We start from the raw sequence: 27,958 nt of genomic DNA on the forward strand, positions 1-27,958 counted from the left end.
TATTATATTTTTGAGTTGGGTTGTGGGGGTACAGAAAATAAAAATAGGGGGGAGTGGGTGATAGTGGAACAGAACGAAGAAGTAAGTTTAGTTAGTAGCATTCAATTACATCTTGTTTCAATATCGCTATACACATTTGTGTCCTTAAGGTGCCTTGCTGCGTCACTTTGGTGAGCATATTTATATAGTGTCCCTTTGGGTGATCATAACACAGCTGTCCGGTTCTTGGGCCCATCCCAGACCAGTTCCAATTATAGGGGTCAGGCAGAATTGGGCCTCAACCTTGTTTTTTTTCTAAGAGTTTTCTTGGTAAGTGAATGGGAGAGGAATTCCAACCTCTCCAACATTGAAACCATGGCTGCCAGGTCTGAATGAACGTACAGTGTGTGTGTATAATTCACTCGACTCCTTGGCTTTTCTATATGAAATTAGAACCAGATCTTATCCTGTATTTGAATTAATGTCGGGATTGTCGGTTTTATGCTATCTTACATCTAGTGGCTATGTGAGATAAGTTTATTTGCTGCTTTGTTTGTCCTTGGGCTTGCCTGTACCGTTTATTCTGTGCCCATACATGTGCTGAACCCCATAGCTGTTCAATCCTAGGGGACCCCCACCACATATGTTGTTCAGTGGTATAAACTTGGTGCTCACAGTCTATGATCTTCATGTTGGCAACTCCCAAAACAGATACAATGTTGGGCATAGACATATTAAGCTTTATTCATCCTTTATTAAATTATGACAACAAATGTTTTAATTATTTACATGTTTTAAGGCACATGTTCTGGTTAAACAAGTAGAGTCTGAGTATAGAAGCATACAGTATTGGTGTAGTATGACAACCATTTACTACCTACTATGAACAGTGAATATTCTATTGGCTAATTACAAATTCCTTTTGTGTACAGGAAAAAGGTAACATCTACAAAGGCTGAAAAATACTACTGACAGTTAATGTGCGTTTATGTGAAGAGCGATGTTCCACTGTGGGAAGGAAATAGCTATTGAGCAATTGATGGGGGTGGAATACTCTGTTAACACAAAGCAGAGTAATAAATGGAAAGAGGTTAAAATGCTGCATTGGAAGCAATTTGAAGGGTCTCAAAGATGATAGATCTCTTCCGCCTCTATTTCACTTTGCTTCTTTCTAAGCTCCCCTCCATTTGCATTCCCAGTGATGGCGTTTAGTGGTGGAGGAAGCTCCAGCATGGGATCCATCCCTTCTGTTAACTCCTCTGGATCCATGTCTGACTTCTCACTGGATTCATTTCCTTCCAAGGATGGATGAGAATTCCATCTTCTCACTTCCACACTGAGAAAACAGCAGAAGGGAATGCACATCTCACCAGTTCATATTTACCAGATATTGGTGGGTGGGCAGAAAATGTCTGTGCTAAGTGGAAGTGAAAGTCACATATATATTGTTATTTTTTAAATGCTACAAACAAAATAAAAAATGTTTCCACATTATCATATCAACGAAAGAGGTCCTGTCCTATTTGTATATAAAAACAAAAAGTAGCTGAAGCTGCCAGTACAGTTATAATTTATTTTCAAAGATGAGGACTGTCCTATAGTTCAGGTTTGAAACTCCAAACAAAATAAAACAAATGTTGGACTGACTGGGAATGAACTTCAGCCAGGGAGAAATATTTAGTGCAATATAATTGATTATATTGTAAGTGCTGGGTTTTTATGTTCTATGTCTTCATTGTGTATAGAGTCTATGATATATAAAGTATGCAGGGCCTGTATTTTGTCTGTTACATTTTTATACTGAGTCTTAAGAGTGTATCATATAGAGTATAATATAGGTTTTGTTGTGTATGTTACAGTATGTCGGTTAATGATGCTCAGGTGAGAATTTATTATACCCTTACCATTTAAAACCACAAATATTTCTCATTCAATATTTAAAGAAAAAAAAACATATTTGGGTTGTTCATTAATCTGTGAACAGGGCGAGACACTGATGATATTTAATGGGATTTACACATATGTATGGCCAATCTTTTCGCCAGCAGCATGCTCCTTACACAGAGGAGCATGGTGAATATATATATTTTTTGTTTTACATTTTCTGTTGGGCCAAATTAAATCAGCAGCATGCTTCGAGTGGGCACCACTATTGGGGTGTGATTAATGTATTTAGCCAATCCACCTGCAACTGCTTATTGAGCAGCTTGTGGGAGGTTAGTCCCTCCTTTTCAAGGTATATAATCTCCCAGTAAGGTCCCTGTAAATTCACTTTTCACTTTACTTGCATACATCTAAGTATCTTCACTGGTATAAATTGAGACCAAGTAAGTACCGACATCGCCTCTCATCCCAGAATATCTATATTAAAAAAAGTAGTTTCTAAAAATGTAATGTTACAATATCCATTAGAGAAGAATAATAATAATTGCCACCATCCACAGGTTTCCAGTTACTCTAAATACCAGCAACTCCTTGTATGTATTTGGTGTTTTAGTGTATGGGTGGGGTTACTGTTATCAACATGTTGTTGTGTTTAGTTAGAAATGTTTTTGTGCCCTTGTCTTCAAAACATACCCAAGATATCGTCCTTCCTCAAGATTAAGATCATGATCATTAAGACCTGAGGAAAACCAAAGGCACTTTGGAAGTTTGTCCTCCATCATTACTGTGGTACCAGTAACCTAAAAGCAGAGAGAATGCAGGGGCTTCAGAACATCTACAGTAACAGATCATTCAGTACTTACCAAAGAGATCCAAAGACAAAGCAGAAGCCACAAGAACAACAAGCCCTATCAAGCCAGCACTCATGTATTGTAACAGCATACACACGTACTTAAGGGACTCATTGAATCCAGATATCCAATAGAATATAGAAGTTTGCAGAATAAACTGCTGCCTTGGCCACTAATGCTTTGTGCAATCTTGGATAAGTCATTCTCCTCCCTGGGCCTCAGCTTTGGAATCTGTAACTGGGTGATCACTTTAACAAACACATTTCTGACTGATTATGAAACAGGTAAAAAAAAAAGACACACACCAAAGTAAGTATATACATTATCAGAAGGATTTAGCACATGCCACAAATGTTTAACACACTAAGGGTTTCTTCCCGGTGCCATACCTGTGCCCTCCATAACTCCTCTTTCTGCTTGGCCATGGCTGCTTGTGTGTCTCCCATCATAGCAATGAGCAGGTTAAACATGAGAAGAAATGCAATGACACAGAAGGAAGCATAAATGGGGCTGTACATGTCAGGAACATCAACCGTGTAGTTGGCAGGTCCATTGAGGACATTGAGGAATAGCTGGTAGGTGCTGATTAGGGATACAGGGTAGGAAGAGAAAGCACCCAGGGCTTTTGGATCCTTGGTCTGAAAAGCAACATAGAGGGCTGGGAGGAAGGAATAAAAGGAAAGGAAGGAGACGAGAGATGGATACAGTTAGTTATGCTGTATGTTTAGAAGTACTGCACTCATTCACACTTTATGTTGTAAGAAGGAAGCCTTATATGTATTTGAGGCACAGTTACCTGTTATGTATTTGTACTATGCTTCACCCTGGATGTACATGTACAGAACCGTGACGTTTTTGACAGGTATTTATTTATTTTTTCTCATTCTGTATTTGTGAATATGTTATTTATTTGATTGAAGTGATATCAGTGGGAGCCTGTGGTTGAGATAGTTCAGACAGTCCAGGAGTTGCATATATGGGGAAAAAGGAAAGAAAACAGTGCAAATTTAAGTGCAGACGTTGAGATTAAGTGATTGGCTGAATGATGAAATCTTGGCTCTAATGGTCTATCTACTCACAAGATGTTTGTGGTATATGCCCAGTTAGCAGATAGGGCTGCCACCCAAAGTGGATGATGTATATTGTGGGGTTCCTCCAGGCTCGTCTCGTCAGTGTGGCAATGATATATATGGAGGAGAAAAACAGCACTACATAGCGCGATCTGTCTTGTATTAAACTTTATAAAAAAATAGACATATAAAATGTGCACTTACAATGTGCTAAAATCGCATTTATCACATTAAAAGTGAATGAAGTGAGTGTTCCGCCGCTCTCACCGCCTCCTCTCTGGCTCCGGATCTCCTTCGTCTGCAACTTGGGATTCCAATCTCTGTGTGTCCTCCGGTGCGTGTGACGTCACTGCTCAGTGGACGGTGCAGCTACGGATCCCTCACTAGTCCAAAACACCACTCAACGCGTTTCGCCCAGCCCTTGAAAGCCATACACAGCCAGGCATTCAGCCAATCACTTAATCTCAACGTCTGCACTTAAATTTGCACTGTTTTGTTTCCTTTTTCCCCATATATGCTCCTCCTGGACTGTCTGAACTATATCATTCTACTTAGGACCCGGGAAACAGGTTCCACCAGAGGGTTCGAGCAGGGATATAATATTTGAGCACATATTGTATATTGCACTATTAACTCGCACTTACTGTCACTTATATATTTTAAGTTGTTAGCGCCTTTTATTCACTATTATCCACAATAGCCTGTGGTTGAGGTCAATCTATATATACTTCTTTGGGAGAGAAGCGTTTTTATCTGTACAGTACTTTTGAAATGTAGACACAAAAGCTAGAAATTGGTAGTGAATGTATTAAAGGCAGGTAACTGCGTTGCATTTTAGGAGAACCTTGTAATGTTGAGGTCAATGGGCTCTTGTGCTGTATTTAGTAGGGATACGTTCTAGTGCTGAGCTTAGCTGGTAGACTATATTGTGTTTGTCACTTACCCGTGCTGTATCCACATAAAACCACAGCCATGAGCCAACAGAACTTCAGGAGATTACCTGCTGCCATCTGTAATATAGAGAGCAAAAGGCAGCCTGAGAAAGATAAAGGACAATCGGGGACATCCTACAGTAGGTTAAGCTGGAAGGAGACATGGAGAGAGATTTAGAGTAAGAAGCTAACTGACACTGACTGTGAGATAGTGGAGGGCAGAGGGCAACTCACACTAAGCATCAAAGTCATCATTCCCATTCGTGACCACTGATACCTATCCCATATGGAGTGATGGTAAAATAAGCTCCCAGAAAAAAAGAGAAGACAGAACAAGCATTAAGATGATCTAATACCTTTTGAATCATTATGGTGAAGGGTCCGAGCATCTTGAATCCTCGTGCAAAATACATGACATAGCACCAGCCAAGCACTAGAGCCATAGACATGGGGATCACTTCTCCACCTGTGTTACTGACACGCAGAATAAGGGTCACAAGGACTAGGCAGGAGAAGCAGACACTGCAGGGACAGGAAAGGAGGTTCATGAGGAGGAACAGAAAGTGAGTGATAGTTGATAGTGACAGTGGAAGATGTCCACAGACTCACTCTTTTAAAATTCCTAATTTCTGATTATATTCTGTATTCTAGAATTTTAAAAAGAAACTTGGTACCAAATACAAAAAGTAAGTAACATATGTAAGGCAGGACATTTAAAAAGGTACATGGTTTTAATCTAAAATAAATCTAATAGTTTCTTTAAAGGTATCTGGTCAGATAACAGTGACCAGAGACACTGAGCACAGAGCTCTCAGAATGTCATAACATGTCTCTCACATTCATTTTTAATCTAACTGATTGGTATGTGTCGGTATGTTGACTTCAATCAAGAGAGAAATAATTGATAATCTAACTATTTGGTATGTCTGTATGCTGACTGCAATCAATAGAGAGAGAATTGATAATCTAACTATTTGGTATGTTCTGTATGCTGACTCCAATCAATAGAGAATTGATAGTTAATTAAATTATTTGGTATGTCTGAGTTGATTAAGCAAACTCCTCCCTTAAGTGTTAGTCAAATGCATGTGATTAGGGTACTTAAGTCAGTGTAACTTGGCTGTGTGCTATATGGCTGTTTAACATCAAAAGAGTCACATCTTAAGTATCATATCTAAAGTGTCTACAAGAGTTAATTTTGGAGTTGAAATTGGAGGTGAAGATTGGAGGAAGATTTGGACTCTGCATTACAACTTTGCCACTGTGAGGCATTCACTTTTAACATCTGTGATTATTTGTTCAGTTTTATCCTCCATTACCTGTGAAGTCTCTCCTCCTGCATCTTACTATGCCCTCCCTACTGCGTTTTCTGTTTACTGTTTCCTCGCTTCTTTGTGAATGTTTCTGTCTCTGTCTCTCTACAACTTCCCCACTCCAACTGCACCATTATTTCTACACCCTCTCCCAACAACTTCTATACCCCGCAACAAAAAACACCCATACAAATCCTCCATTCACACCCTATATCTACTCCTTCCCACTGCTGGGGATCTCCCCATAGCCTGAAGTCAGTTAATTTTGGAGTTGAAATTGGAGGTGAAGATTGGAGGAAGATTTGGACTCTGCATTACAACTTTGCCACTGTGAGGCATTCACTTTTAACATCTGTGATTATTTGTTCAGTTTTATCCTCCATTACCTGTGAAGTCTCTCCTCCTGCATCTTACTATGCCCTCCCTACTGCGTTTTCTGTTTACTGTTTCCTCGCTTCTTTGTGAATGTTTCTGTCTCTGTCTCTCTACAACTTCCCCACTCCAACTGCACCATTATTTCTACACCCTCTCCCAACAACTTCTATACCCCGCAACAAAAAACACCCATACAAATCCTCCATTCACACCCTATATCTACTCCTTCCCACTGCTGGGGATCTCCCCATAGCCTGAAGTCAGACACAGACACCTGATCTCACTCATGCGTCCCTGCCATCTCTTCCCATGCAAATGGTGTTAACCTTTTCAATTAATACTGACCAGCCTTAAATCTCACCCCACAAATCAAGTATCCCAATAGCCTGCACTCATGGCTATTGTCCCACACTCAGTCACTCCTACCACACATTGTGACCAAGCACTGCCATCTACAGCACTTACTCCCTCACCTACTGTCTCTGTAAGATTCCCATTAAACCTCTTAGATTGTAAGCTCTTCGGGCAGGGATTTCCTTTCCTATTGTCTGATTTTGCTGCACTTATTGTATAATTATAATTCCCTGTACTGTATTCTTTCTGAAGCGCTGAGTACACTTTTGGCGCCATATAAATAAAGACATACAATACAATTTGCTGTATTACTTGTATATGTCTGTAAACCAGGTTTTGAATGTGTTTTCTAGCAAAGAAAGAATTATGGTTCACTTTACAGGTATGTTCACTAAAATGCTATCGTTGTTGACAAGCCATTAAACTTGAATGAAAGTTAACATGAGATTCAGGAGACTAGATGTTATCTAGTGACAAAATATTGTTGTGGTGTCTCACCTGAGAGCATGGAATGGATCCTCACTGACTCTGTGGCTGAGAAAATACTTTAACCCAACACTCCGCATCTGTGAGATCTGAAAGACTGTCACTGTAAGAGCAATTCTAATGGTAACTGGACATCACTTTTATGTTCAAGTGCAGTGGAACGTGCAGAAGATCTGTGCTACGGTACTGTATGTGTTGCATGATCTGAGGGTGGGGAAGTAACACTGGCCCATTCCTCACAAATCTCATCAATTTATATCAAACATAAGCCCCAAACATGATGTCTGTTTTTCTTCTATATGTCCATTTTTGTTAATTGATACTTTTTTTTCACATATTGCAGAACCCAGTTTAAATCCCAGTTCCAGTTACTTGTGATGTCACCTTAAAGCCCTGTTCATCAATCACCAAAAACATATAGATTGTGCATTCATTCAGTAAGGGGTCACGGTCTGTGCAATGTTTTGTACAGTTCTGCTATTACATTGTCTGTAACTGGACAGCTCGAGGTGGGTTGGCACAATGAAGTAGTAACATTTTTAAGGTACGGTTTCCCTAAAATATGACCTAGAAAGTGATCTAAATGCCAGTTAAAGCAGATGAAGTCCACTAGAGTATTCACATGGCAACATCTGTTTGTTCCAAGCTTTTCCACCCCAGCAGGCAGAACAGGGCTATTGCCCATGCAGACTTTAGAGACTTCTCAGAGAAACTGGCTTCTCCTGATCTTCTCTGTTAAGGCTCTATGAAGTCCAAGGATGTCATAAAGTGGGAGGCACTTAGCGGAAATGTTAACTTCATTATTCTGCTTATTCTTCGGTAAAAAAAAAAAAAAGAATCCATGAGCAGTAAAATAATGGGGTAGGTGAAAATTGCATCAATGGCAGGAGCCAGGCACCCTACCCAGCACCCTCTCTCCATTTTCCTGGAGATTGCAAGAATATACTTTTCTCAAAAACTGTCAGCATCTCTCACATACAGTAAACATGGACACAGTGTGACGGATTTGCTTACCTCCAGCCATAAAAGTATGATGGCTCCAATCACTGATATAATCTCCCCAACCAGCCGAAGATGATCCTCACGAGTGAGATAAGATTCCTTAGGGTGCAAGAAGATTTAAGATTTCCTTACTGATTTTTATAGGAATTACACACATCTTCTTTGAGACTTCATAGTTTTCACACATAATACAGATTCCCTATTTTTGTGCAAAGGAATTCTACATTATAACAATCTTGGGGCGAACATGTTAAACTAAAAAAAAAAAAAGATTTTTTGTACTAAATGGGTGCGAAGAGAGGAAATTCGTGAATGCTTAATTTAGCATTAATGTGTCAAAAAATGTTGCCCAGCTTGTGTAAATGATTTGTGAAGTGATTTTAATGGAGTTATAGGATGTGTTTGGAAATAGTTATACAAAGAACATAATATATGGGGATTTACAATACTGATATACATTTAATCCTCAGGGGAATTAAATCAAAATAGTTCATTCAGAAAGGTTTATGCCACTCCAGAACGGCCACTTTTTTTTGGCATAAAGTAGTAGGAAGAATGGTACATATAGGAGTAATTCTTTAAACTGCAATATGTGCTGATTGGGAAACTATCGCAGTTTAATGAATAACTGCTCTAGATGTCAGGAACTCCTCTATAATTATTCCAGCTGATACTCCCCAAACTAAAAACTGGTGCACGGTTAAAATATATGACTGTTTAGAATACCTGTATTGCATCTTATTCTGATCCAAAATAAAAAACAAAGTTTAAAAATTGTCCTGATTCATAGAAATATCTATATTGTTCCCTTGTCTGTATGGGAATTCTAATTAAACATTTGAAAGGGTCTGTATTTTTTACCGACAAATACAACCTATTAAAAAAAAGTAACAACTCTATTCAACTTGTGTTATTTGTTGTGATGTGCAGACTTTTCAAGCGCCAAGTCGAACTTTAGCAAATACCATCTATTTCAAATCGGCGAAGAAGTTTGCTTCGATACAATTTTGTGATAAATTCGATTAACGCTAAAGCATCAATGGCCATTGCATTTTTTTATTACTTTCACAATTCGATCTAACTGGTAATTTCATTGTTTTAAGTTGCAGGGCTTCTATTATGCCACTTTAAATAATGGGGGGAAAAAAACGCCCTTTAACAATTGGGCCATGTCGGTAGAACTATTGGCTACAAAAGTTCGATCTAATTTTTCGCCTGTGAGTTACAACTTTTGAAAAGTTCGATCAAAACAGCAATAATGTGAATATCAGGAGGTTCGTGCAGCTCTAGTTATTTGTATCTAAACCTTATAGAAATTGTTCAGTACATCACAATTTCATTCAGTATATACAGTGTGTGTGTACACACACACACACACACACACACACACACACACACACACACACACACACACACACACACTGCCCAATTTAATTCTATCCCTATATTCCATAGGGACCACATAGTACCTATACACATTAACAGTAATGCAACACCCTCTTACATGTCTCCACCTACCCACACCTTTGGTATACACTCCCACTCCACACACATCTTTTTGTAAAGCGCTGTATACACTGTGGGTGCTTTATACATTTATATTTACACACACATACACATACACACACATACACATACACACACAAACACACACATACTCTTACATCACTAACATTCAGGGACCATTTAACACCTTAAGTCATAAATCACATACTGCACAGGGGAAGGGACAGGCTTCAGTCAGATACATTCCAGGATGCACTGTTTTTAAGTAAAAACCTTTCTTGCTTTATCCATTGTAACACCGCCGGAAGAAGAGATCAATGTATCTTGGAAGCTCGCACAACAGAACGGTATCGTCTATTCGTTTTTGATTATTAAGCTCGGCTAACACGGTACAGATACATATGCCGTGTTAGTCCAGTTCAGATCTTCCATCCCACTCATACAATACAGGGTATCATACACAGCCAGGCTATAAGATACCAACGCATATGCTCTGACACTGAAGACAGAAACCGCCATCTCACAACCCTGACCGAATCGTTCCGACAGAAAGGATACAAGCCAAAGACTATTGCCAGAACTATTACATCTGCACTAAAGCCCCACAGGAACACCTGCTACAATACAGTCAGAAAGAACCTACCACACGCATACACTAGTGGCCACATACAATTCTACCCTAGAGGGAATACGTAAAATAATCAAAGATCTGCATCCCATGCTGGCAGAGGATGTAACATTAAAAGACATCTTTTCCAAACCTCACATTCTGGCAACCACCAAACCTCAAACAGAAATTAGTCAACAGAAAACTTCACAACGAATTTAGACACTGATAATGGCAAAAAACTGTGCAACAACACGTTGCAAACTCTGCAAACATATATGTCAAGATCCCACAGCCAGTCACAACCATGGAACAGTCAATGTTAAAGGATCATACTGCTGCCCATCCAGGAATGTGGTTTATATGATTCAATGCAACAAATGTGACCAAGGATGCTACATTGGGGAAGCCAGACAAACCTTCATGGCAGAATAAATATGCACAGACACACTATACTCCACCATGAAGAAGGAAGATACTGCTCACCAGTGGGACATCATTTCTCACTACCAGATCATTCCATAAATTATTTAAAAATCAAAATCCTCAATGAATGGGTAACAGGGACTTATCCCTGTTGAAGAAAATGCCTCTAAATCCAGCAGAGAGCTGATTAAGTGCAGCCAGGCAACCAACCACACTCCAGCTGCCTAATCAGAGCTATGTGAAATGGTGTCATGTGAGACACAGGAAGAGGATTCCTTAGCTCACAAGTGAGCTGACCAAGGAAAGAAAGACTGCAGATATTCCTTAGCTCACAATTGGGGCTGACACAAGGAAGGACAGAGCAGAGATTCCCCTAGCCCACAACTGGGATGACCTGGGGAACAACAGATGTCTTGAGTTGCAGAGGGACTGCAGGCTGACAGCAAGACAAAGGGGACAAGACCTCTATACCTGGACACATGCATTGCCATAGCACACAAGGGTTTGGACCAAGGAGAGCAGAGATGCCTTCCTCTACAGCTACAAAAAATGGAGATGAGACTTTCTTATGGGACTGTTGTATATCTGTAAATATATATACCTTTGGGGATGGTAATTAGCTTAGCTACCCACCCAGTTAGAGAGGGCTGGACTAAATGTGTAGATATTCTCCAAAGCGGAGTAGGCCTTTCTTTTGTATATTTTCAATGTTTTGCTGTGTTAAAGGAACAGGCGCAATAAAGCCTCATTTTCGTTTCACTTTAAACGGTCTCCATTGCGTACCTCTGCACATGTCTCTTACAGAATGTTTAAATGCACCCAAGAACGGAAAACATTTGAACTCAGAATGATAAGACTCATTGACACCAAAACAAGAGGACTTAATGCGAATATGGGGTTTCTCACACACTATCACAAAAGCCAATGTTCTTATCCACACCTTCAACCACCCCCACAGCATTTCCTTCCACCTACATGCTGTTCCTTGTCACCATTTTATTACCCATCCAATGTCTTCAAACATCACATTCTCACCCTACCTTATCTACAGTACATCTCTGTTGGTTTTTTTCTGCTCTCCTAACACCTGTTTTAGCAATAGATTCCATTGTTTATCAGTATTGCTGACCTGACGAAGAGAGGAGAACTCTCGAAAGCTTGTCCTATGACATAAATTGTTAGTCCAAATAAAAAAAAGATATCACCTAATACTGAAGTACTCATTTATTCTGCAATATATATATATTTATATATATATATATATATATATATATATATATATATATATATATATATATATATATATATATATATATATATAATTTTAGGTTAAGTTTAAGGTTCACTGATTGAATCCACTACTCACCACTGAGTGCAGTCAAGAAGGGATTCTTCTCTCCTCTTTCTTTATATATTTTACCAGTGAGCTGGATAAAAGTCAAAGGATTAAGCTAAATTACATCAATTGTCATAGCTCGTTGTCCCACTATATAGTATTTTCCTCTTTAGTCTGTATATTAATCAGACACAATAATCAATACAGAATGTCACATTGTATAGGCATCCTATGGTCTGTACGAATACCAAACTGAACCGCTTAGCCTGTGGTGTTTGTGGAATTAGAGGAACCCCCAGTTGTTAAGTCACATTGATTCTTGGAACAGCACAGAGTTTCGTTGTCCCACCTGGAGTGTCTTCTGGACATACATAGTGATGTCTCTAGGGTTAGTTGAGTTGTCTTCTCGAGGTTTGAGAGGTCGGTTGGTACAGCAAAGAGACACACAGATCATATACAGCACATAGACAGCAGCCAGGAACCTGAAATATGGGCGTCCAAACCTCTGCCACTTCTTATTCACCAGCTCTTTAACTTGGGGAATGTTCAATATCTGGCGAGCCTTGGGGAAAGACACAGAGGGCAAGAGGGAGGAAAAATGATCACAGGAAGAAAAAGACATAGAATACATAAAAATGGGAGAGAAAAAATCTAGGTGAAGAGAGTACAAAATGAAAGTGAAAACAAAATGTAGTGGAGTTAGAATACTGGCAAAGACGAAATAGAACAACACAATTGGAATGCAGAAAGCAGGAATGCAGAGTACAGTAGAAGACAAATTAAATATTAGGAGTGGGGGAATTTGGATAAGTGCTGTAGTGATGAAGAGAAGCACGGAGACACAAAGTAGAAGACCAGAGGAAGAAAAATACAAGGAAAATAATAAAAGTAAAGAGATAAGAGGAAGCAAGGGATGAGTAACATAGGGTAAGATGGGAATCAAAGCTGAAGCAGAGGGAGAAAATGGTAGAAAGTGGAGAAGAAGATATTTCAGGATGTTTAGAGTACATCACAAAGCTGTATGAGTATCCTTGGTCTTGGTATTTCCACACACAACACATGTAAGCTCAAACATAGACCCAACTAACCATACATATTTATGGGAAAAAGGAGTGCTGGGTATGTGACAATGTATAAACAAAATTCAGAGAACCCCAATGCTACATCTAGCATGACAAATCATATAGTTAAATACTTTTCTGTTCTTCTCTCATAAGTGAGGGTCACTTAGTTCAATTCTTTGGCCAAAGCATTTGTAAGATTGCAGACCATGTCAAGTTGTGCCCTCTTTTTCTGCAAGCTTACAAATGCTTTGGTCAAAGAATTTAACTAAGTGACCCTCACTTATGAGAGAAGAACAGGTATGTATTAAACTATATGATATAGCATTGGGGTTCTCCGTCTTTTGTCTTTGTATCTCACCTGGAGAAATGTGCAGAATTTGTACTGAAGTTTATAAATAAGGCAAAATGTACCTTTTTTGCAGAAAAAAATTGAAACAAAACTTTGACAAACATTAAAAAGTCAATTTTGCTATTGTCACTTTCTCAAAAATGTCATAATAACATGAAATGTTCGAGAAATTTGCAAGAAAAATGCCACTAAGCACACGTAAAGACATTCACACATTTTTACTCACCTGACTTTTCCTTGAAGAGGCCACAAGCTCCAGCACAGACTGTTCTTCCTCCCAAGAGTCAATTTCTGACAAGTCGTACATCCAGCTGGTAACAGGACCAAAGGCACATTGAACTTTTTTCTTCTTCTGTACCAAGTGCTGGAACATCTGTCAGAGGGAGATATAGGAAGACTGAAAAACTTTCCTGTCACCAAGATCCACATGGAACATGTAAGGAAACATCTACAGTATGTGTGCAAGAACTCACACAAGGGACTACACCACCTATATGCACACATCTAAAACGGCGAACACATCAGGAGAAACATTTCAATGAACTCCCTAAACTATACACATCTGGAGGAGTATTCTCAAAGGAGATGCAATATAATCACATATCTTGAATGTGCTACTGCAGGATATGCAGTATACATACAGTATATCTGAAGTTCTGTCTCTCTTTTCAGGACATATATCGTTGTCTTAACATCACCATTGGAGGCCTCTCAGTAGAAGAACTCACAGTCACATTTCCCTCAGTGGCAGCCAGCTTAAATGGTGTGAGTCCCTGTTTATTGCGAATCTGGTCCAGACGGTCCCCTTCCACCCCACCATCGTGGGACAGCAGGAAGTCAAACATTTGGCAGGATAGGCTTTTATTGGGTTGGAGAACAAGGATGTGCAGCACTGTGTTACCTGGAGATGTGAGATAATAGGAGGACTCAGATACAGCAGAGAAGGTGATAGGTTACACATACAGTAAGTCCTATACTCACTGCAATGTCTACTGTACCTCCTATGTAACTCCTCATGAACATTTCAGATTTCTTAAATCTCACAGTACTGTAAACTATGCACTCGGGGACATTTGCTTTAAAAACTATATACACCCATGTAGACATACCTCTATTATACTTCTATTTACAGTAAATGTATATTTCCCTATGGCATCTATCTTTTCATTGTAAGGGCCTCTCATTAATACAGACCAAATGTGTATTAAACAGATATATGTGGTACAAGTGCCTGACAACTGCACATCATATTATTTGGCAGTCAAAAGCAAAGACAGCTCCTAAACCTTAAAATCAGAAGCAGATCAAAGCTCCCCCACCATCAAGATGTTAACCCATTATTTGTCAGAGAGCATAATAACACATTAATGACTGGCAGCAAGGGATTAATATCTACATATATATAGTAATACTAATCATACAAAAGATGCCACCAGAGAAATGATGATGGAGGACTGACCAGCTGAGATATCTCTCACTATCTGAGAGAAGCACATGATATCAGATTTAAGAGCATGGATTCATCCCATTCTCTGGGAGATTTATAAACGATTTAATTTGTTTCCCTATTTAGTTAATGAAATACTGAGCTTTCACATATCTCAGTACACAATAAACGTACATACCCCCTACCTCTCATCTTTTCTCACCCAGGAGTCGAGAGACCAGCATTCTCTTAGTCCTCCTTACCCCAACAGTCACGAGCCCGCAGGTCAGCTCCACGCTCTATAAGTAACTTGGCAATGTCAGCATTCCCCACACATGCAGCGAAGGTTAGGATGTGCTCCCCTGGAAAAGATAAAGGGAAATACAGAATCCCAGGTTGCAATCCCACAAGTGTCGCCAATGCTTCAGATTGAGCTATTGAGTTCAGACAATAGTTAATGGCTTGGGTTTGAGAAAAAAATATTGGAAACAATGTTTTCCTAGACTATAAGCACATAGTGCTCTATTTCTGAAGCCATACATGTGTTATTTTGCTATTGTGTGAGTTGCATGGAGCAAACATGTTTTAGAGTCTATGCATGTGGTTATTAAATTTATTACAGATTCGTAGTTTCTATGTTTATCCTCACACTGATGAGACCCAAAAGATTGAATCGTCTGTCTGTGAGTGGGTTTACTGACCATGCAATTCTTTAACCCAGGCGGTGCTGAAAAGCTGTGTAATGCGGCAGGCATAAGCTTATAGGGCTCCATGTTAAAATGGGTTTGAAGCAAAAGGTGATACACTGTGCTCATTGGCATGTCATTTCCCAGAATCCCTAGCTGCAATGGAAGCACTGCATTTTCTAGGAGATAGTGGTGAAAAGCAGGTGTGCAGACCTGAGACGTGTGATTGTGCTCACACGTGATATTTGCATTTGCTGTATGCTGTGCAGTATAGGGTATTTGTCCCTTTTTTACCCGCCATAACTTATTTAATGTATGTTTAGAGGTACGCACATAATAAATTAATTTAACCTTGATTCTCACAGTAAAATTCCTGTATTATTTAATATAAATAATTAGGTGAAGGGAACTTGTACATTATACACAAAGTTTTACTGGCCCCGTTGGCATTGAATACATTTAAGGTTCTGAGAAAAACCTCCCTGTAGCAAAAAATAGCCTGAGATATCGGAGTTACTGTAAAGTTCCAGTAGAGATAACAAGCCCTATGAATATTTTGAAGTGTGTGTTATGATTAATCTCACAGACCTGATTTACAATGTGTCACACCCCCTATGAATCATATACAGTATATATTGCCCAACACTTTGCTTCTCAGCAAATCGTGAAGGTCGTAAGCAAATTGCATATAAAAGTACTCAGTCTACATCCAAATAAACTAAAGAACCAGTCACCACTAAAGGCCAACAAACTGTCAAACTGACAGTAAATAAGTAATACGCTGTTTAGAAAACCCTGGGTGCACTCACCAAAGTAAAAGAGGTTCTGGGGGCTTAGTGTAAAAAAGGTCCCATTGGCACGAGGTGAAGAGACATCAGATCCTCTTCGTAGCAGCACCTGGACCAGATCAATGTTCTGATTGACAGCTGCAATATGGAGAGCTGTCTGTCCTGTAAAGGAGAGAGATAATAGAGGAGAGATAGAGAGCAGCAGGGTAAAGAAAGAGAGAAAGAAAGTACAACAAGGAGAGAGAGAAGATGCATGCAAGAGAGAATGAGAAATAAGGACAGAGACAGACGGGTAAATTAATAGATTGATTGATAGAAAACAGAGAAAGAGAGTTTGTAAGATAAGAGAGAATGGAGGAGAGTCACATAGAGACTGACTCACCCTGATAGAGGTCAGAGGTCATGGGCTGATTAATGAGGTCAGGTGCTTCCTCTAGCAGTACCTGTGCTGCCTCCAGGTTATCATGCTGTGCGGCCACATGCAGTGCCGTCTCTCCCACGGCTCCTAATAATAGAGTATTGCAAACATATTATGTAAAATGTAACAACACAATAACTAGTACTCATAGAGCCCAGTGGTAACCCTCCCCCCTACTCCCCCCATGCCTCGTCTCCCTCTTTCACAACAGGATGCACATCTGCCGCATTGCTCCTCTTTATAACTATCTCTATTGTGCACTTCTTGCTGTGCAATACACTGCAGGTACATTCAGTTCTTACTCTAGTGGTTAATGGTGTATTGCCTGTAGTACTCGCCTCTCTGGAAGGGGTCACATTTGTCATCCGTTAGAAGTTTCTTTAAGCGTAGAACATCATTTTCTTTGGCAGCGAGAAGCAGTGGCAGTTCCTGAACTCTAAAATAAGAAGCCCCTTAGTGTTTACCCGCCATGAAGATGTAAACAACCTGCCTCAGCGTACAATAACACACTGATAACTGCTCTGCTAGGAAAGGGGTTAATGTCTTGACAAACTATTATTCATATAAATGATGCCACCAGAGAATGGGATACAATTGATGGATTGCTGATCAGCTGAGTGATCTCTCACTATCTGAGAGGGAGAACTGCATGATATTAGATGCATATGAACCAATTTGTTTTGTGATTTAAAGTTTGCTTTATGTCAAAAGCAATTCAGGTGATTTTTTGGTATTTAAGAATTTCTGAGAAATCAGAGTTACAAAGAAATCTCACACTCTCACAGACTTCCATCACTACAAATTTATGCTATCCTGTTTCAATTCTGTCCTCTCTCAGGTGAAACATACCTACTTTTCTTCACTAATCAACATGCACAAGTCTAACCCACGCCGACTCTTCTCTGTCTTTGACTCCCTACTCAGACCACTCTCAGCTTCCTCTTCTTCTTCCTCCATCTCACCTCAGGACTTTGCAGACTATTTTAAGGAAAAGGTGGAATCCATACGTCAGAACATCCCCCCTGTTTCCTCCCGCCACCCTACACCGCTTCCTAACTCTCCTCTGCCTTCTTTGACTCTGTCATCTGTGACAGCGGAAAAAATGTGTCACTGTTGATCTCCTCTTCTCCCTCTACCACTTGCCCTCTTGACCCAATTCCCTCCCATCTCCTAAAACCTCTTGCTCCCTACGGTCACACAGATTTTAAAGCTGCAGTTCAGTCAATATCCTGCATGTGTGTTTTTTTTAATAAATCAGTTCTGTAGTAAGAAAAAATACTTTTAGCATTTTCGGTTTTTAAAAAAACAACTTTGAAAGACCAATTTTCTTGTATTCTATTTTAACAAGCATTTGCTAAGGCACTGCCCCTTCATGTCCTGTCACAATCCCTGGCACTCCCCTTTGTCAGCCCTCCCCTCCCTCTCGCTAAACGTGCACTAGCATCTGGTCACATGATCTTCCTCATAGTACATTCGAGGAAGCTGGAGAAAAGGGATCAGCCATGCATAGCAGCTCGGATAGGTGATTTCAAACTTATTACAGTGTTTATTCCATTCATTGCACGTGTATATAATGTAAAATTGTAATAATTCCATTTATAGCAAATGTGTATATGTGAATATTATTTATATGTATGTACACTTCCACTGCATATATATATATATATATATATATATATATATATATATACATACACAGTGTTCGACAAACCTATACATTTGGTCACCCCGGGCGAGTAAATATTGGCCCAAGCAGCACACGTTTGGTACTAGGTGGCGAGTAGATTTTTTTGTGTGGCGAGTAGATTTTTTGGTGATTTGTCAACCACTATATATATATATATATATATATATGTATAAAGTTATGCGAGTAAAAAAGTGACAAAAACCCTCCATAGCAAGACATATAGCAAATGGATATATTACTGTATGTATAAAGAAGCAAAGGTGATCTCTGAACTGTCTCTTGTAAGACACCATAAGGCCGAGTCCATAGAAGGACAGGCCGCGCTAAGCAGTGCTGACGCTCCGCGCTGAGCCCCTGCATCCTCCATGAGGATGTCTTTAGAGGGGGCTCACGCGAGCATCAGCAGGCATGCTGAGGAGGCAGCATTTTCGTCCGACGGGATTTCTGTTCCAGACCGCGCTGAGCAAGTCACGTGGGCGGCCAACAACCAATCACAGGTAAGTGAAGCAGAAAAATGGATACATGTAAGTAAAACTTTTGTGATTCTTTTTCTGTGTGCCTTGTGCTTTTATTTGTGCTGTGGCTTGTGTGCTTGTGTGCTGTGACTTGTGTGCAGTGACTTGTTTTCTGTGATGGATCCAGCACTTATTGAGGATTTGATCAACGAGGACTCCCTTAGAGATCCATTGTGGAACCAACGTTCCAGAACTTATCATGACAGAAATGTCCACGATAAGCTCTGGAAAGAGATAGCGCAGCTACTGAACACATCACGTAAGTATTTCTCCCCCCTTTTATGCGTATACATGTGTATTTGCCTTCCCCCCCAAAAGCATACCCATACGCCTGTATACATGTATTTTCCCCCCAGGTATGCGTATACATGTGTATTTGTCTTTCCCGCCAAAAGCATACCCATACGCCTGTATACATGTATACATGTATTTTCCCCCAAGGTATGTGTATACATGTGTATTTGCCTTCCCCCCCAAAAGCATACCCATACGCCTGTATACATGTATTTTCCCCCCAGGTATGCGTATACATGTGTATTTGTCTTTCCCGCCAAAAGCATACCCATACGCCTGTATACATGTATTTTCCCCCAAGGTATGCGTATATATGTGTATTTGTATTCACCCCCCAAAAGCATACCCATACGCCTGTATACATGTATTTTCCCCCAAGGTATGCGTATACATGTGTATTTGTATTCACCCCCCAAAAGCAAACCCATACGCCTGTATACATGTATTTTCCCCCCAGGTATGCGTATACATGTGTATTTGACTTTCCCGCCAAAAGCATACCCATACACCTGTATACATGTATTTTCCCCCCAGGTATGCGTATACATGTGTATTTGACTTTCCCGCCAAAAGCATACCCATACGCCTGTATACATGTGTCATCAATCGATAGTATCCATAGAATAAAAAATGCATGTTTAACAATTGTATTTTATATCAAAATTGATGCCATTTTTTTTTTTAGCATCACTTGCAAAGGCGAAGTGGAAGAACCTTCGGTATGGCTACTGGCGGGAGCTGAAGAAGTGCAACCCACCACGTTCAGGGGACCCTGGACCAAGCATCGGTGAAGAACCGTCGACGTGGCCATATTTCGAATTGATGAGCTTTCTAAAGGAGCAAATGCTGCCAGCCAAAACATCTTCAAATTTGGAAGAACCCGGAAGCCAGGAAGAGACCTTCGTGGAGTTGTCCTTCGTTGACGATGACCCGAGCTCAGAGCCTGTTGCTTCAGTTTCAATGCTGGAACCTGCACCTAAAAAGCAGCGTTCCAACACAGACTTGAAGCGCAAAATGGTCCAAATAGAAGAAAATAAATACGGTTTGATGCTAGCCATGATGACTACTAACGAAGAACTGGAGTTCTTTAAAAGCTTGGTTCCATATGTCATGCCTCTGGACAAATTGTCAAAGCTTCGGCTGCGGCAAAAAATTCAAGAACTTGTTTTCGAAGCGGTGGCCGAATTTGAGGCGAATAACTAGAAATGTATTTTCAAACTATAACGTTTTCAGTTAAAATTAAAGTTTATAAAAAAGTTATGTTACCAATGTATTTAAATAAATATTTATACTTGTTCATTTAACTTTTTTTGTCTGTGTTTATTATCCATGTAGGGATTTAGATTAAACAATTGTTAATAAATTTATAAAAAAATAAAAAAGGTTATGATCACCACATATTTACTGACTGTCTCACACGCTCCCTCTCACAGACTCACAGACAGTGGGCGTACGCACAGACAGTGGGCCTACGCACAGACTCACAGACAGTGGGCCTACGCACAGACTCACAGACAGTGGGCCTACGCACAGACTCACAGACAGTGGGCCAAACACACGCACAGACTCACTGACAGTGGGCCAAACACACGCACTGGAACACTGACTCAATGACCCAATGCATTTTGCATGTCGAATGTGTTTATTGATAATTTTTTGGAATACAAAGAACAACAATTAATAACCATATCCAAATAATAAACTTTATTAACGTGACATGTGTTATTACTTATCTGAACAATTTTTTACATATTTTGCCATGGCACAGCTCCCTCCGCATTAAAATAATCTCTGAATGTATCACAAATGCATTTTGCAATTTTTCCTGGCGCACTGTTAGCTTTATTTCTGCGGAATGAAGTAGGAAGTACTGCTGTACTATCATTCATTACACCATCATTTGTTCCTTCCAAATCGATAACCACATTATGTAGTATAGCTACACATTTCACTATACGTTTTGCATTGGGCATCGAAGTTTCTATCGCTTTCAATAGTATGCGCCATTTCGCTGAAATTATACCAAATGCGCACTCTCCTCACCGTCTTGCCCTCGACAGTCTGTAATTAAAGATTTCACCCTCTTTTGTTAATCTTTTCCTACAATTAAGGCTTCATTAAGTATTTCAGCAATGGGTAGGCCTCATCTGCTAGTCGGACATGTGGTAATTTATCTCTGGAACTGGATGGCAAAGCTTTCGCGTCAGGAAGTACCAATTTTTTTTGTTCTATTAACTTATATAGTGATGATGCTCTAAATACTCCGCCATCACTTTGTTTGCCATACGCTCCCACATCAATTGCTAGAAACCAACATTTTGCATCAGCAACTGCTTGTAATACAATCGAGTGAAAATGTTTGTAGTTAAAAAACATTGAACCTGATTTTGTAGAGTTTGATTCTTATATGTTTGCCATCTACACAGCCCACACAATTTCTAATTGTCCTCCCACTGTCCTCCCGACGCCGGCTCGCGCATGCTCCGGGGCGCCATGCGCTGCCCCCCACACCCGGGACCGACCGGGCTGAGCGCCCGGATTGGAGAGAGGCGCCTTCTGGACCGGTGGGAGCTCGGAGAATGGACGGAGGGGACTGGTGTCCCCCGGTGGGGGGGCGAGGCTGCGGCATCCTCACTGCAGTTGTTGGTGCCCGAGGACATGTGTCTCACAGTGTGTCTGTGTGTGTGTCTGTCACTGTGTGTGTCACTGTGTGTGTGTCTATCACTGTGTGTGTATGTGTCTATCACTGTGTGTGTGTGTGTCTATCACTGTGCGTGTGTGTGTCTATCACTGTGCGTGTGTGTGTCTGTCACTGCGTGTGTGTGTCTGTCACTGTGTGCGTGTGTGTGTCTGTCACTGTGTGCGTGTGTGTGTCTGTCACTGTGTGCGTGTGTGTGTCTGTCACTGTGCGTGTGTGTGTCTGTCACTGTGTGCGTGTGTGTGTGTCACTGTGTGTGTGTGTGTCTCACTGTGTGCGTGTCTCACTGTGTGCGTGTGTCTCACTGTGTGCGTGTGTGTCTCACTGTGTGCGTGTGTGTCTCACTGTGTGCGTGTGTGTCTCACTGTGTGCGTGTGTGTCTCACTGTGTGCGTGTGTGTCTCACTGTGTGCGTGTGTGTCTCACTGTGTGCGTGTGTCTCACTGTGTCTCACTGTGTGTGTGTGTGTGCGTGTGTGTGCGTGTGTGTGCGTGTGTCTCACTGTGTGTATGTGCGTGTGTCTCACTGTGTGTGTGTGCGTGTGTCTCACTGTGTGTGTCTCGCTGTGTGTGTGTGTCTCACTGTGTGCTGCGCAGGGGGGGGGGAAACAGCTGCTTGGGGGGTGGGGAACAGCGACCGGAGCGGCGCAGCGGGGGGGGACACGGCCGGAGATATGTAGGGGGACACACACGCCCGGTGCTGCGCGGGGGGGGGGAGAACTGTAGCTGCGCAGGGGGGGGAGGCGGAGAGGGACGTGGAGAGAGGAGGGAGCAGGAGGTTTTGGTCCCGGCCAGCGCCGGGTCTCTCAGCTAGTATATATATATACACACACACACATACACACACGCACACATACACACGCACACACATACATATACATACACACACACACACGCCGGGTATATCAGCTATATAATATATATATTATTATTTTTTATTTTGTACAAATCACACAAAAATCTACTTGCCCCCTTTCCCGCCTTGTATGAAAAAAAGAATTGAATCAATTCCTAGTAAGAACAATAACAAAAACATTTATGAGAACGGTTTATTTATTGTATTACTTTTATACTTCACTACAATCAGTCTTTGTTGTGTGTGTGTGTATATAATTCACTAATTTAGAAAAAAAATAGATGTAAATTAGAGGGAGAGGGGGACACAGAGGGGAGGTGGGGACCACAGAGAGGGAGGGGGGGACCACAGAGAGGGAGGGGGGGACCACAGAGAGGGAGGGGGGGACTACAGAGAAGGAGGGGGGACCACAGAGAGGGAGGGGGACACAGAGAGGGAAGGGGGACCACAGAGAGGGAAGGGGGACCACAGAGAGGGAGGGGGGGACACAGAGAGGGAGGGGGGGACAGAGAGGGAGGGGGGGACAGAGAGGGAGGGGGGGACACTGAGTGTGGGTGGCTGTGACGGTTTGGGAGTGACGGGGTGGGGGGGGGTGGGAGTGACTGGGTGGGGGGGGGGTGATAGTGACTGGGTGGGGGGGGTGGGAGTGACGGGGGGGTGGGGGGAGGGGTGGGAGTGAGGGGGGTGGGGGAGGGGTGGGAGTGACTGGGGAGGGGTGGGAGTGATGGGGGGTGGGGGGGTGGTGGGAGTGACGGGGGGGGGGGGTGGGGTGGTAGTGTTTGTGTGACCTCCGCTGTCCCGCTCCCACCCCCCAAACACACCATTTTGTTAGCCCCCTTTGCCAGCGCAACTCACCCGAGCCCCCCCTCCCCTCCCCTCCAAAATAGCCCCCCTTGCCAGCGCAACTCACCCGAGCCCCCCCTCCCCTCCAAAATAGCCCCCCTTGCCAGCGCAACTCACCCGAGCCCCCCCTCCCTCCAAAATAGCCCCCCTTGCCAGCGCAACTCACTCGAGCCCCCCCTCACCTCAAATAGCCCCTCTTGCCAGCGCAACTCACTTGAGCCCCCCCTCCCCTCCAAAATAGCCCCCCTTGCCGGCGCAACTCACCCGAGCCCCCCCTCCCCTCCAAATAGCCCCCCTTGCCAGCGCAACTCACCCGAGCCCCCCCTCCCCTCCAAAATAGCCCCCCTTGCCGGCGCAACTCACCCGAGCCCCCCCTCCCCTCCAAAATAGCCCCCTTGCCAGCGCAACTCACCCGAGCCCCCCCTCCCCTCCAAAATAGCCCCCCTTGCCAGCGCAACTCACCCGAGCCCCCCACCCCTCCAAAATAGCCCCCCTTGCCAGCGCAACTCACTCGAGCCCCCCCTCACCTCCAAAATAGCCCCTCTTGCCATCACCCGAGCCCCCTTCCCCTCCAAAATAGCCCCCCTTGCCAGCGCAACTCACCCGAGCCCCTCCTCCCCTCCAAAATAGCCCCCCTTGCCAGCGCAACTCACCCGAGCCCCCCCTCCCCTCCAAAATAGCCCCCCTTGCCAGCGCAACTCACCCGAGCCCCCCTCACCTCCAAAATAGCCCCCCTTGCCAGCGCAACTCACTCGAGCCCCCCCTCCCCTCCAAAATAGCCCCCCTTGCCAGCGCAACTCACCCGAGCCCCCCCTCCCCTCCAAAATAGCCCCCCTTGCCAGCACAACTCACCCGAGCCCCCCCTCCCCTCCAAAATAGCCCCCCTTGCCAGCGCAACTCACCCGAGCCCCCCCTCGCCTCCAAACACCTCAGTGAGATCAGGACACTGGTTGCCTTCCTGCTTCTCCTGCTGCACCACGTGACGGGATCGGGAGCGAGCATGAGTCACTGGGAGGCTCATGAATATTCATGATCTTCCACTGACTGCCGGAGGCAAATTATAAACAAATGCCAGCTTTTAATACGTCACAAAAATTTCGCCGATCAATACATGGAGAATGGATTGACTGACAGCTATACAGTTCTTTAGTTAAGTAGAGATTGCACACATTAAACTATTAAAGTAAAAAAAAAAAAAAAGACTGAACTGCAGCTTTAACTCCTCCCTCTACTCGGGCACCTTTCCCTCCTCCTTCAAACATGCAACAGTCATACCATTATTCAAAAACAGCAAGCTTTACCCTACTTGTCTTTCTAACTATCGACCTGTCTCCTTTCCTGCCTTTTGCCTCTAAACTCCTTGAATGTCTTGTATTCTCTCCCTTGCTCCATTTTCTCACCACCTATTCTCTCCTAGACCCTCTACAATCTGGCTTCCGCACTGCTCACTCCACTGAAACAGCCTCACTAAAATAACTAAAGACCTCCATGCTGCCAAAGACAGAGATCATTACACTCTGCTCATACTACTTAATCTCTCCAGCATTTGATACCATGGACCACCCTCTCCTCCTTCACATTTTCCATACTCTTGGTATTCGTAACAAAGCTCTATCCTGGATCTCCTCTTACCTCTCCTATCGTACTTCTGCTGCACCTACTCCTCTATCAATCTCTGTTTGGGGGTACCCCAGGGCTCTGTCCTGGGACCTCTCCTCTTTTCTCTGTACACACTCTCTCTATGTGAGCTAATCACATCTCATGGGTTCAAATATCACTTCTATGCTGACGACACACAAATTTACTTCTCAACCCCTGACCTTACACCTGCTGTACAGACAAAAGTTTCTAAATGTCTCTGTGCGATATCATCCTAGATGGCCCTCCGCCGCCTTAAGCTCAACATGTCAAAAACAGAGCTCCTCATATTTCATCCCAAACCTGGTCCCACTACCTCCTTCCACATTATTGTTGGAAGTTCTGTCATACACCAAGTAGCGCAAGCACGCTGCCTAGGGGTCACACAACTCCTCTCTCACATTCTCCTCTGACATTCAAAATGTATCTAAAACCTGAGACTTTTTCCTGTGCAATATTACAAAGATACGCCCTTTCCTCTGTTGCTCCACTGCTAAAACTCTGACACAGGCCCTCATTCTCTCCAGTCTCGATCACTGGAACCTCCTGCTGTCCGACTTTCCTGCGTCTCACCTGTCTCCCCTACAATCTATCCTAAACATTGCTGCCAGAATCACTCTACTCTTTCCTAAATCTGTCTCAGCGTCTCCCATGCTGAAATCACTCTCCTGGCTTCCTATCCACCTTTAAGACCCCCTTAAAACACACCTGCTTAACAAAGCATATGAGTAGCTCCATGGCTAATACTATACACCTGATACATAAAGCTTGGCCCCTTGCAGACACACTTACCAGAATGCCCTCCTACGGTCTCTGTACGTTCTTCCTACCTACCAATTAGATTGTAAGCTCTTCAGAGCAGGGACTCCTTCTCCTAAATGTTATATTTATGTCTGAAGCACTTATTCCCATGTTCTGTTATTTGTATTATTTGTTAGTTATATGATTGTCACATGTATATCTAATGTGAAGCGCTATGTATATTAATGGTGCTATATAAAGACAAACATACAGTACATACAAGGATTAAGATTCGTATTAAATAAAGCAAGAGTTTGACAGTAGAGCTATCTGTTCAATACAACCCCTCAGGGTGAGGTAAGGAGACCACAGACAAAAGTGACTAAACAGAAAGAAATAATGGAACGAATGTGACAACTTACAGTAGGTATGGAAAAAATTATTAACACGATGCTCTTGCAGGGAATGGGTAAAACAACATGGTACCTTTTCTGTTGTAACATGTCCGTCTCTTCCTCCAAGCACTGAGAGCCAGTGATCCGTAAGCTGATCCTCTGCACAATTTGGGATAACATCTCAGCTCCTCACCCATATCAAACCTCTAGAGATTGCAGGTAGACATCTATGTAATTTGTGTCTTAACCATCTTCTGCTTTCGGTCAAAGAGAAAACCAAAGGCAGAGCAATGACTACCATATATGTATCCTCCCTCTCCTCACATGTTCTTCTCACAGACTCTGTGTCTGCTCCTCCTAATGAAGGCAGTCAGGTCTCACTCTGAATGAGTCTTTTCAGTATTGGCCTTGTGGTAGTATTAAAAAAAAACAGGAACAAAAGTTATTCTTTGCAGAAATATTACATTAAAATGTCCATTTTTGGTAAAGTACTCCAAATACCTTCTCCCATGTGTTAGTATCTCTCACTCTGTGACTCTGTATGTCTCTCTACTTGATGCATCTGCACATTCATACCTTCCTGCTTGCCTTTTCTATCACTGTCACTCTCTCACTCTCTCTGTGTCCTCTTCTTACTCACCTCCTGTCTCTGTCCCTTTCTATGTTTCAATCTCTGTATATTTGGCATTGCGTTTCTCTCCTGCTATGCGTCTGACTCTGTATGTCATTTTCTGACTGTTTAATATCTGTCTCTCTCAGATTCTCTATCCCTCTCCTTTTCTGGAGCAGTCAATTCTCCTTCTATCTCCTGTGGCTTGTGTTTCTCCCTCCCTCCCCTCTCCTCACCATACCTGTTTATCTTCAGTTTGTCTTCTTAACCCCTCCTCTGCTGGAGTAGCTTTCAATGCAGTAAAAGTAAAAAAAATGATGTTTTGTTGTTGTTGATTTTTGTTGCAAATTGATGCTCATATCTGAGGAAATCTGCCATAAACTCCCTGTAGATCTATTTATTATGAGTTGGGAAATAAATATTTTAATTTTGTTTATAAAAGTCCTTTATGTGCAGCATTACTCATAGACATGTTAAGTAAAATAAGAGGAAAGCACTGGGGATAGGTGAATGTTATGATTTGCTGTTTTTTCCACCCAGAATTTTTGGAAAATTATAAAATGTTTGAATATTTGAATATTTGTTTCAATACATTTGTGAATTCTCTCCAATGTTTTATATTCTCTTCATTTCGAACATTCGCCCATTTTCAGAAAAAGAGTTGTATTGTTTTGCAAATTTTTGAATATTCTTCAATTTACTAAATATTTTCCCTTTTTTGTAGCAAATAAAAAAAAAACATTTGTAGTGAGTTTTTCTTCCATGCGCGAATATTAAAAAAAAAATGTGAAAAAATTACATATTCGCAGAGAATAAAACTTGGCCAAATAA

At 42.0% G+C, this 27,958-nt stretch overlaps 1 protein-coding gene across 1 annotated transcript; it reads right to left on the reverse strand.

Annotated features, from left to right (window-relative positions):
- On the reverse strand, positions 1-27,331 carry LOC142501638 (transient receptor potential cation channel subfamily V member 6-like). Its single transcript, XM_075611780.1, has 16 exons — positions 27,158-27,331; positions 26,609-26,723; positions 17,191-17,288; positions 16,817-16,939; positions 16,456-16,596; positions 15,224-15,322; positions 14,263-14,435; positions 13,761-13,907; positions 12,471-12,683; positions 8,259-8,345; positions 7,257-7,333; positions 5,073-5,238; positions 4,728-4,794; positions 3,104-3,372; positions 2,557-2,663; positions 1-1,315 (listed from the first exon to the last, which is right to left on the reverse strand). The coding sequence occupies exons 2-16, from the start codon at positions 26,695-26,697 to the stop codon at positions 1,105-1,107; spliced, it is 2,067 nt and encodes a 688-aa protein (XP_075467895.1). The 5' UTR covers positions 26,698-26,723; positions 27,158-27,331; the 3' UTR covers positions 1-1,104.
- Between the last annotated feature and the right edge of the window lie 627 nt (positions 27,332-27,958).

This window comes from Ascaphus truei, chromosome 8, assembly GCF_040206685.1.
Source record: "Ascaphus truei isolate aAscTru1 chromosome 8, aAscTru1.hap1, whole genome shotgun sequence".
Classification (NCBI taxonomy): domain Eukaryota; kingdom Metazoa; phylum Chordata; class Amphibia; order Anura; family Ascaphidae; genus Ascaphus; species Ascaphus truei.